Raw genomic sequence first — 12,500 nt, forward strand, 5'->3', positions numbered from 1 at the left:
TACAAAACTGACGTCTACATTCAATCTCCACAATGCTTATCATAAGGTGGTACAGCTGGCTTCATCAATTCCGTTACACTTCCTGGGAAGCTAAGTAGACGTCTGATAGCTGAAAAGTGTAGCCGGTAACGCTGTGTTGAGCTAAAACTTAACTGTTGGCAACGCTGCCTGTCAAAGTCGCTGATTTTGTAAACACGTGATCAGAAACATTTTTATTAATGCTATGAAATCCTGTTAAGCGAGATATTTATTTTTCTATACAGCCCTGTGTTAAATTAATAAATATGCTTTTAATAGCGTACTTACAAGCTCAGCGAGTTTGTTGTACAGACAGCGTTGCCAGTAGTTAATCTTTTGCTAAAACCTGTGTTACTTGCAGCAATGTACAGCTGTCACACGTCTCCTTAGCTTCCCGGGAAGTGTCTCGGGATTAAAGTAGCCGACTGTACCTTTATGGATATTTGATATGAACATGATTTTGATATTCTTATTCAAATTCTGGAAGCACACCGGTCACTAAAGTGCGATTAATCAATTCTCGGAACCATTTTACGAAGATTCATGTTTCTCTAATATCTTCTCAGCAGCTTTCTTACGAATAAATCGTATTTCATATTTTCTTAAATATCGATCAAACAAAAAGAACATACCTGTGCATGAATCTCCATTAAGAAAAATAAAACATGCATTTTTTACTAAAAAAAAATGGTTTTTTAAAAGATCAGTGAAAAAATTCCTGTTGGAAAAAGAAAATAAAGTCATCAATAACATATTGCACGGAATGCATTTAAAGTGATCTTTTTTTTATTGCAGAAAAAAATGGAGCTTTTATAAGATATAATTTCTATTCTTGTAAATAATATAATTTGTATTTCCTAAAATATACCAAATTCATAAGAAATCTCCAAGAAGTCCAATTATCACTTAAAGGTTCCATACATATATTCCAAGATTTAAAGTTATTTTGTCGGTGGCATATCATTTCGCTGACCTTAGCCTCATCCCAAATACTTTCTTCTCTAGAGATCATGCAAACCACTACAGATGGAGAGGTCAGTGCAGACGCTAAAATAAAGTAGAAATTCCAAAATTTCTAACGGGTACTTATCGGATGAATTATGTGCATGTACAAATATTCAGACACCCTTATGTACAATAATATTGATTGATTTTTTTAACCTACCTACATTCATAGTTTGTTCATAAGTTTATTTACCATCACCATCACTTTTATCATACAAAGATCAAACAAATTAGGGTAATTTCCTTGGTCTGCATATTACGATATATAAAATAGAAGAAAGAATCTGAAGCTACATGTGAGAGAACATGAGGAAAAAAAAAACATCAACTTTATTAACCAAAAGACATTTGTAGTTTGTTTGGAAATTGAGACACGTATACATGGATCAGGTCAGAAGTTTAGATTTTTTTGTGTAAATTGATTTTTAATTTATAGAATTCAAGGCATCTATAACTACTTTAGTAATCTTTTATCACTATATTTATTTCTGACAAGAAAGCCTGAATTACATTTTTACATGCAATATTTCCTTTTTTTTTTTCTGTGGAAGATGTGTTGTTTTTTTGGGTGATTTATATATATATATATATATATATATATATATGCTGCATTTCTTTTTAGTACATGCCATGCCTATTCCGGGTTGGAGTGTCTCCATATAGCATTGACTAGTGAGGGCGAGTGCGCACCTCCTCCCCGAGTGAGGAGCTGGGGGGCGAGTAATGTTCTAATTCGTGTATGTAGATGTCTTATATATCAAGGTAAATGAACTCAATATTCATGAGTATTCCACAAAAACCTATTTGTCTGCATGCTTTGCAATAGCTGCATTTTGATAACGAAGGCAGTAGTTAGTTGCCGGTGAGCACTCGAGTTGATAAGTCCCTGACCTGAGAGGGTAGATTGTGCAACAATGTGTACTTACGAACAAATCTTTTACAATAAATGAAGAAAACCCGTATGCCAACGTCTCATTATCCGTCTGCGCGGGTCATATATATATATATATATATATATATTATATATATATATATATATGTATATATATATATATATATATATATACATATATATATATATATATATATATATTTTCTTCATCTGATTCCTTATCGAAAAATTGAATTTTGATCAATACTTTATGGATGCAAAATGTGAAAGATATTGACCACCTTGGTTTATGAAAGCTTTATGTTTTAGTTAATGATATAGTTGAAGTCTGTTTGAGTTACCAGAAATAAAGATGATTTCTCAATTTCTTACTGTTTATTTATCTGTATATAAAATAAAAATTCTGTTTTAGAGCCCTTTCTTAAAATACAAATTTTGTCTGTTAAAATCATAATTCTAGATTAAATAATCTTTTCCTTTAGGTCAAGTGGTAGCTACATACTTATCGGTAAAAAATCAAAGATTATCTGCAGTAGCAAATAATCAACATAGCAAATACTCAGCTAAGAGATATGACATTTCATTCCTGAATAAGATTTTTAAATGAAGTCTTATTGCAGTCCTCGTATATACCCGTCAGTGTCCTTGTTGCAATCTAATTAAGGTTGGGCCTATGAAGACTCAGCACACATATTCAAGTATAAAACACAACCCTACTTTTATATTCATTTTGTATCGGACTGGAAGTCTATTATTCTTATAACTCTTTATCTTTAAAACAGATAAATCTTTACACAGTATGTATAAATGATCAATTAAACAATGTATTATTTTAGTTACCACACTCAATGGAAAGGTAAGGAGAATGGAAACTTGATTCTACCCAACAGGAATAACAGCTGTTCTCCGAAGTGTTTTTGTTCTTCAAATGTTCATGTAGCAAACTATTCTCAACTTGGATTGAGTTCCAAGAAATTATCATCTTGCTCAGGTTGCTGTGATTATGTTGCCTTTGCTGGTTTTCTACTCCACGGTCACCAGTAATTCCAGTTTTCTTGGCATGGAAGGGTATCGCGGATAGATGCCAGTGCCACATGGATGTTGAAGGTAGAGTGAAGAGGATCTGGGTGATGAGTGCCATGACGATAATCAGGACGATAGGTGGAGGCTTCACCAGACCTGATGCCTCGCCATGTTGCATCGCAGCCGGATGTTCTCCTGGTGGAAATGGACGCACTAGAATGCTCGGAACTTTAAATTGTATTTAACTTTTTAGAAATTATTTTTATTTGTTTTATTACCTTGATGTGGTTTGATGTTAAATCAAAGATATATTTACCATTTTCGTTTATTAACTCTACTTTAACTAGAGCATAAATTGACAATAAATAAAAACAGCTACAAATAATAGTTGCAGATTATCCCATATCCCAAAACAACTACAAACCCAGAACACACATACGGGCTGCAAGTATGCAAGGGCCCATGCCTTGCCGTAAACGCCAGGCAATCTGAAAAGAACATACTATAGTCCATTCTTTTTAGTGAGGCGAAGTTGCACCGACTCGCAGAGGTGCCCTTTTAGCTCGGAAAAGTATCCTGATCGCTGATGAGTTGGACAGGATAATTCTAACCAATCAGATAGCAGGAAACTTTTCCGAGCTAAAAAGGCACCACTGCGATTCAGTGCAAATGTGCCTCAAAAATAGAATTGAGGATAGAGCATGAAACCTTCCAATTCAATAAGGTCTAGAGTTAGAAGCAAACTAGCGTATTAACATTATTCTTTATATGATATTTAAGGATTGATATATATATATATATATATATATATGTATGTATATATATATATATATATATATGTATATATATATATATATATATATGTATATATATACATACTTTAACCTTCATAAAATGAAGTATATACCAATTATTCATAAAATTCAAGCTACTCTAATAGTTCACTACATGATCTTTTCTAGTAATAATATCTAAATGTTTTATTATACAATGAAATATCTAATATAAAAAGATTGATGTCTAGATATGGCTATGGTAAATATTAAAAATAAAAATGAATTAATATCTAAATACACCAGCAGAAAAGCACTGAGAAAACCTGGCAACGAGTATCTTTCTATTCTTAATCTTTATATATAAGTATATATATATATATATATATATATATGTACACACATACACACATATACAATATAAATATATACTATATATATATATATATATATATATAGAGTAAATATAAATATAAATATATATATATATATATATATATACCGTGTATATGGTTCATATGTGTATGTAGAGAATTAATCACCATTAAGCACATGCACCAGTATAGACGCTGGTTTAGTGTTTGAAGGAGCACATGTGTAGTTCCCGGAATGGTGTCTGCTTGCTCGAGTTACCATTAGTACACTGGTGTGATCATCACTCTCGACTACAATGCTCTGTTAAGAAAACAAAAAAAAATCGTAAAATGTATATAACTATACCATGCACCCTTTTAAAAAGATTCTCAGTTAATGCCGAATTATATACATCAAGTCCCACTACACATGACCGGATTGTTGTCACAGCGGTTTTTTTCCGCGCGGATTAAAAGTCAATGATGACCATCTGCAATGCTAACCCTCCCGGGGCCAGTATAGCGGTTTATAGAAACTACGACGCTGTTCTGGGAAAATCTCGTGAGAGACATGCCTTCTAACGAGTGGAAATAATTCTGTACGGAAAAAAAATCACTCGTGTGAAGCGAACATAAATAAGCTCCTATAATCTCATCTAAACCTATATGTTCACCATTTATTGAATCTGATATCTCCAATGTTGAGATTTTACCTCCTCGTCTGTCTCTTCCACCTTTCAGGTCAATAATGCCTTTTTTTATGGAAAATATAACATTTCTGCTCCTTCCATTTTTATATTGGGGATTCATGTTAGAATCCTTTTTGTCTGAGAGAGATCAGTTCAAACTATTCTATCTTGCTTTAATAAGGGGTCTTTTCCAAGTTACTTAATTCTTATGCTGGACATGTTTGAAATATTGCTCTTAAATATGGAGTATCCTTTACTATGCGTCAATATTACGCTGTTCTGAATTGAAGTTATTCAATATCAGTAATCCCATATAAAGCATCATTTCTTGATACTCTTCTCCATTTTAATCAACTATTTTGTCAGATTTTTTTATCAAAATCTAAATAATCATATATGTTGATATTTATCTTTATAATAACTAAATTCTTATGAAAAATTTACTTGTTATTCTTTGTAACATCAACTTCATCAGTTATGTTAAGTATCATTTACATTTGCTAAAATGTTTTCATGTGTATACTAACATTCAAATTTCAACCTAATTAAATTCTTAAATAACTTTGTCTATCTTTAATTGCCTTATTGGATGATAAACCACAAGCTGGGGAGCTGATTCCTTCTTCCAACTTTGTACGAAGAATAATTTGATATCCACGCAAATTTTATCTGCGCTTACATATGAAAAATCTCAAACACTTCCTAATTATATAGCTTCTTGCTTGCTACTCTCTCTCTCTCTCTCTCTCTCTCTCTCTCTCTCTCTCTCTCTCTCTCTGGCTTTTTAGCTAAGTTAATTCCTGGTATTCAAGTTGATATCAAATGTTTTAAAGCAGTTAAAACCTCCCTTGTTTTCCAGTTCAACTTTTATCACTCTCGCTCACTCCTTTTAATAATAAACATACCTTTTTACTTGTTGCTAGTCTTTACTAAAACGCTACCTAAGCTAATTGATCAGAGTTTTTTCTTTGACACTGTCATTCGGAAACTACTTTTCTTTTCAAGCAATCAATCTCTTTTCAAAAATAACACCAAAACACTTCTATTTCCATTCATTCCAGAAGCACCGTACATACCACTTCCGACACTTCGTTTTCTGTTACTTGCATTTGCATTTAAATCACTCGGCACGACCACAATTTCCAATTTTCCAACACAGATTGGCACATACACTAGATCTCCAAGAAAATTCTGCTTTCGATCATGGTTTTCCATTTTCTGTTTCTATTTATATACATTGATAATATACGATATCTTACTTATAGTTCAATATTCATTTTCCATATGTATAGGAATTAATCGTTTCATATATTCTTGTATCAACACCATTTCTAAATTTGCTGATCACTTAAAAGGTATTACGAGGGACTGATTACGTCTTAGTGGGGTGCACATGGTTCACCTCTCATCAATACATACACGCATGCGCACACACGTACATACAGCCACAGGCAGACACACACGCAGACATACACACACATACATACTTTTGCAAAACACTATTCTCTCTTTCGATCTTGTAAAATAAACACAATACCAGAACATAAATAAAGCACAGCTAACCCAGATGCAAAATTCTACGATTTTAGAAAATTGATCATAACTTTTTTTTTTTTTTTTTTTTTTTTTGCATAGAGTTTGAGGTGCAGTCCCAAAATCAACTATGAAAAACTATGATCAGGTGATATGTATTTGATGAAGCGTACATCCTATGATACGCAGCTCCCTTACTATCAATGATATTTATCAGTGGATGTTAAAAAGATATAGTTTTCTAATAAAGTGAACAATCAATGTTGTTTTATATATGTAGTTAATGCACCATATTATCTAAAATTATGAGTCTATAGGCTTACAATTTCTAGCCTATTGAAACCGTTTGTTTTCCAAGGTGCTCCAATATTCAGGATAACTCTAGATAGATGCAATTGTACATTTCATGAATAATATCATTACTAGCTAAGGTACAACCCTAGTTGGAAAAGCAGGATACTATAACCCCACAGGCTCCAACAGGGAAAAATAACCCAGTGAGGAAAGGAAATAAGGAAATAGATATACTACAAGAAAAGTAATGACCAATTAGAATAAAATATTTCAAGAACAGTAACAACATTAAAATATACCTTTCTTAAATAAACTATAGAAATAAATCCATGCATAAGAAAACATAATCCAATTACCCCTGGGCCGTCATCTGACTCGTAGTTAATCATCTCGATACCCCGATACCAGAAGACGTAAGAGAGGGGCTCCGTCGTGTGATGCATGATGCAGACCAGTCGTAGGATGGTGCCCAGTTTAACATGCTTCTCAGGTGCCCCAAGGATCTCTGCCTCGGCCTCTGTCCTAAAGATAGAAATATGCGGGAGTACTGGACGAAACACAATGTTCGTTACAGATTAACACCACGGTAATCAGATATATACTGAAATTTAAGTTAATTTATAGTATATGATAGACTGCTTTTAGACAAAAGTAAAGTAATCATTATTGGTTTTGAAAGATGAATGAATAAATATGAAAAATGTAATTAAATGAAGTGGGTCTTAGGTATTCTAAGGAGAATGTTAATAATCCATGTCTTAGGTTATTTATGTGTTCATTGATTTTTTTTTTTTTTTTTTCTGTGGATGTCATTTCTCATTTTCCTCTGGATAGCAATTTCACAATCATATTGTCTTGAGACTTTTAGATGGTATTTTGGTGATTTAGCAAAACTATAGGAATATAGCGTAGCCTCTTAATCCCCAGACTTTAAAATTATTCATAAATGGCTTTAGCTTTACCAAACCCTCTTAATAATCAGAAATAAGTGAAAAAGTCTTCTTGTCCGGTTAAAGATATAGCCTATTACCTACCAAGCTACGAAGAGTTATATACAGTACGTTTTTTTCAACCTGTACTTATATGATCATGTTAAATTCAGACATATTACATTTGAATTTTCAATGAACCCTATTGACAGTAATATACGAGTATTTTAATAGTTGATTGCTTTTATATATGGGTGTGTCTCTTGCTAGAACGAAGTTTATAAGACCCTTATCCCTCCCCCCCCCTCTCTTTCTTAGTGATGGCTTAGCCATTGCATCTCTTGGCCGCAGTCCTACTTCCGTACCTAGTGTAGGTTAGGATGGAGGACCGGCTCAGCTCTCTGCCGGCCGGCAGAGACCCTTTTTCTTTTGCAGAGTGAACCCCAGACCTCCCTTGGTCTCCCTTCCATGTCTGCCGGTAGAGTCCGGCAGGCTATGGATTTATTGGAAGCCTGAATGCTACATTCTTCCCTTCCATATGTTCACTCTTTCAGGATGGAAGGTCGTATGACAATGCCGCTTTATAACCTTACATCCATACTGTTTCTCTTACTAGTGTTTTGTACCTCTAGCCCCGCGGCCGGCTTAACAGCCGGCAGCCGGGCAGGTTCTTAGTCACTGCCGGCAGACATGGGTATTGCTACCTTTGCTTGCCGGCAGTGGAAACACATCCCGAAATCTGCTGGCTACTACGATTAGCGGCCGGCAGCCGGGTGATAGTGTTTTCAGCTGCCGGCTGGCAATGATTGCCAGCCGGCACACATTTGCGAACCAGTGACCTACCGCCTATTAGTTAAAGGTAGTATATCTTTGAACTATACAGGGGTAAATGCCGGCCGGCAAGTGCCGGCGCGTGCTGGCCGGCACAGCAGCATGCGATGTACAGTAGTTACTATATTTGTGGTGTAGTACACACTGTATTAATAAAACTACAGTACAGAGTTTGTTGTAGCACTACAGTTCTTCTAACATACTTAATGTTGTCTTGTACAGCCTTTTGTTGAGACCGTACAATATATAGAAAGTGAGTTCTTTCTGTATTCATTCTATCCCGTATATTAAAACTTTATTTCAAGGTGTGAGCTACACCTTAAATTTCCGTTTAGGAAATTACATAAGGTATTCAAGAATAGAATTAACCTTAGTTTTAATATATTGGGAGGTTACAGCAATTGGTTGGACAGGAAATACAAATATCTTTCCTTCTTTGATTTATAGCTTTACTGTGTAAGCTACATGTTCTAAGATAAGTGAAAAGCCTTCACTTCATACTCATGGATTTTTCTTCTCTTTACAGGAGGACCATCCGAAGTGCGGGAGTGTGTTCTGCAATGTCCGCAGCAAGAACTTCTGTGGACATCAGTTTTGCAGGAGGCACGCAGCATGCGCAGCCTCCAGAGATGATCTCCGGTATTGGGACCCTCAGGTTTGTACAGTATGTTCCAACCTGATTACCGAGGCATTTGACACCCCTAAGTCGAGGGAATCAAGGGATGCTGCCAGGGAAAAGTTACGAACCTGGGTGAGGGGTTTTCAGAAAAACACCTCAGGCCCCTACCTTCCAAATGAGAAGATGAGGGCCTACCTTTTCCCTAAACCATCGGCTGATGCAGTCATTCCTCAGCCTCAGGTGGAGATACCAACTGAACAGAATCCGGTAGATTCTGAAGTCTCGGCCGCCCTTCAAGACATCCAATTGGACGATAAGATGTCGGAGGTGTCGTATTCTACAGAGAAGGACCTTCTAGAAGAAGGTCAGGAGGAGGAGCTCTACCCAGGCTCCTGAAGTAGACGAGGAAGAAATCGACGAGGTGTCGGTTACATCGGTTCCGGACCCAGAACCTGTTCCCTCTACATCGTCTGCTATCCCAGATGACCTGGGAAGGATTCTTTCTTCTATTGTTGAGATAATTCAACAAATTCAAAAGAAGAATGATGAAAAGGAAGCTGCAATGAAACTGGAGATACATAGACTTGCAGCATCACGTGGGCCCCAGAAGCGACTCAACATGAAGGATCTTCCTTTGTGCTCGGATACCAACCAATCCTTGGAGGTATGCCGAACACATGCCAATGACAACTGGGAAGATTGTTATGTCAGAAAAGCTGGGAGCAATTCCCCTGGAAGAGGTGGAATTTTGGCCCAACAAAGATTTTTACCCGGACTGCTATGTCCGTCTTAGGAAGGAGCCAGCCTCAAAGGAGGAGACGGAGCCGAAGGAGGTCATAGTTCTTGACCATAGTAAAGCACAGGTGTTACAAGCGAGCTCGATGAAAGAGAGGGGCTTCACGAACTCAAAGGTGCCAGCCTTGAGTAAGAAGCTTCCCTCCTTTGTGACCTCTCTAACCAGAGCCTTTCCCTTCATGGAAAAGGGATATAAGGCAGCCTTAAAGGCAGTGGAGGCAGGGAAACCATGCCCCTCCTTGGAGGAGTGCAAGCCGTTATTTCTGACCTTGCCCTTGGACCAAGAAGACTGGAAGGACGTCCACCTTACCTTCTCAGTTGGGAAGCTGGAAGCTGATATTGCTGAACGTCAGTTTGGTGAGGAACTTCCAAAGCTGTCGGAGTTTCTCTTGCTCTCTTGCGGCATCAATGTCGTTGTAAACGACATTAGAAATGATGGAAAGTGACCCCAAGAGCCAGGACATGTTCATGGTAGTGGCCAAAACCCATCTGGCCACAGTTACGAAGGATCTCTATAGCTTTATTAAAGCTAGGAGAGCCTGTAGAGAGTTAGTGTTCGCCTCGGCTGCGGTGAGGCATGAACCGAGGAAGCTGATCTCCTCTTGTATCTGGGGTAAGGACCTCTTTCCCAACGAAGTGGTTAAAGAGGTAGTAGACAAGGCCGCCACGGAGAATAGGAACCTTCTCAAAAAGTGGGGCTTAGATCTTAAGAGAAAGTCTTCTCAGGATGAGGGTTCCCAACCCAAGAAGAAGACAAAAAGGCCTAGGCTATCCTCTCGACCGGGTAAACCCTACCGACAGCAACAACAACAACTTCCTGTGACCGCGGTGCCTCAGATTGTGGCACAACCAGCTGGTACCTCAACAAGTGGCGACACAGTCGCCAGTTTTTAACCCAGCCTTCGAAAGGCAGACTTTTTCCTTTCGTTCGAAAGCTAGAGGAACAGCCAGAGGTTCTTCTAGATGCCCTTCAAGGGGAAGGGGATCCAAGGGAGGACGCGGTCAAGGAGGCAAGGCCTCAGGTCCACAACGACAGAAGTGAGATGCCTGGGCCCGCAGCCTAATAAAGAATGGACTAGGTTGGAGCTGTAGCAGTCCTCCACCTCAATTTCCTCAATTCTCCCAACACTCAACCCCCGTTCTGGAAGAATATGTCCGAGAGCTCTTAGACAAAAGAGTAATCCGAAAAGTTAAGTCCATCAAATTCCAAGGAAGGCTGTTTTGTTTTCCAAAGAAGGACTCTGAAAAACTCAGAGTCATTCTAGACTTGTCACCACTCAACAAGTTCATAGTGAACTACAAGTTCAGAATGCTCACACTTCAACACATAAGGACCCTACTGCCCAAATGGGCATATACCGTATCTATAGATTTGTCTGACGCTTATTGGCACGTTCCAGTTAATCGTCACCTCTCCTCCTACCTAGGCTTCAAGTTACATAGAAAACTTTATGCCTTCAGAGCCATGCCTCTCGGGCTAAACATAGCCCCAAGGATTTTCACGAGGCTTTCGAACGCAGGCGTCCATCAATTACGCCTAAAGGGGATCCAAGTAGTAGCCTACTTGGACAACTGGCTGGTGTGGGCAGCATCCAGGACAGAATGCATGCAAGCCTCTATGATAGTGATCCAGTTCCTGGAACATCTGGGATTCATGATCAACATAAAAAAGTCTCGACTTTCTCCAGCTCAAATATTTCAGTGGTTGGGAATCCACTGGAATTTGGAGTCACATTGACTTTCCATTCCTGGGAAGAAGAGGAAAGAAATAGCAGGATCTGTCAAGAGACTATTGAAATCCAAACGGATATCAAGACGCGAACAGGAGAGAGTGCTGGGCTCTCTACAGTTTGCTTTGATAACAGATCCAGTGCTAAGAGCACAGCTAAAGGATGCAATAGGAGTCTGGAGAAAATACGCATCAAACGCGGGAAGAGATCTAATGAGACCTCTACCGACTCTACTGCGAACGCTTCTCAAGCCGTGGTCCAATGCTAAGCAATTGAAGAAATCAATACCTCTTCAACCTCCTCCCCCGTCAGTGACTATCTACACAGACGCTTCAAAGGAAGGCTGGGCAGGTCACTCTCATCAGAAGAGAGTCCAAGGAGGTTGGTCCAATCTTCTCAAGTCATTTCACATCAACTCTCTAGAAGCCATGGCAGTACTTCTGACACCAAAGAAAGTATCTCCTTGCTACTCGACCCACATAAGACTGGTTCTAGACAGCGAGGTGATAGTGAGATGCCTGAATCTACAAGGAACGAGGTCACCTCAAATCAACCAAGTGATGTTTGCCATATTCCGCTTGGCGGAAAGGAAGAAATGGCACCTGTCAGCAGTTCACATTCAAAGGTTCCGCGATGTGACAGCGGATGCTCTATCCAGGTTTAAACCAATAGAGCCAGAATGGTCCCTAAACGCAGGATTGTTCTCCATCTTGAGTCAAGTCCCGGAGCTGCAGATAGACCTCTTTGCGACGAAAGACCACAAGAAAATAGATCGTTATGTGTCCCCATACGAGGATCCGCCAGCGGAGGCAGTGGACGCTATGTCCCTAGACTGGAACAGATGGTCCAGTATTTATCTGTTCCCTCCGCACAACCTCCTTTTGAAGGTCCTCGACAAACTGAGATCCTTCAAAGGGAAAGCGGCAATAGTGGCCCACAAGTGGCCAAACAGTGCGTGGTTACCTCTGGCATTGGAACTACGACTAAAGTTCGTACCGCTACCGGATCCATCCCTG

At 38.4% G+C, this 12,500-nt stretch overlaps 1 protein-coding gene across 1 annotated transcript in view; it reads right to left on the reverse strand.

Annotated features, from left to right (window-relative positions):
• Nucleotides 1-2,131: 2,131 nt before the first annotated feature.
• The window catches only part of LOC137644590 (uncharacterized), a 91,503-nt gene continuing 81,134 nt past the window's right edge, over nt 2,132-12,500 (reverse strand). Inside the window, exons 7-9 of the mRNA XM_068377549.1 lie at nt 6,937-7,097; nt 4,254-4,386; nt 2,132-3,133 (exon numbers count right to left, since the gene is read on the reverse strand). Of these exons, the coding sequence (XP_068233650.1) occupies nt 2,748-3,133; nt 4,254-4,386; nt 6,937-7,097 (680 nt within the window). The 3' untranslated portion in view covers nt 2,132-2,747. The remainder of the gene's footprint in view (nt 3,134-4,253; nt 4,387-6,936; nt 7,098-12,500) is intronic.

Source organism: Palaemon carinicauda, chromosome 7, assembly GCF_036898095.1.
Source record: "Palaemon carinicauda isolate YSFRI2023 chromosome 7, ASM3689809v2, whole genome shotgun sequence".
NCBI classification, from domain to species: Eukaryota; Metazoa; Arthropoda; class Malacostraca; order Decapoda; family Palaemonidae; genus Palaemon; species Palaemon carinicauda.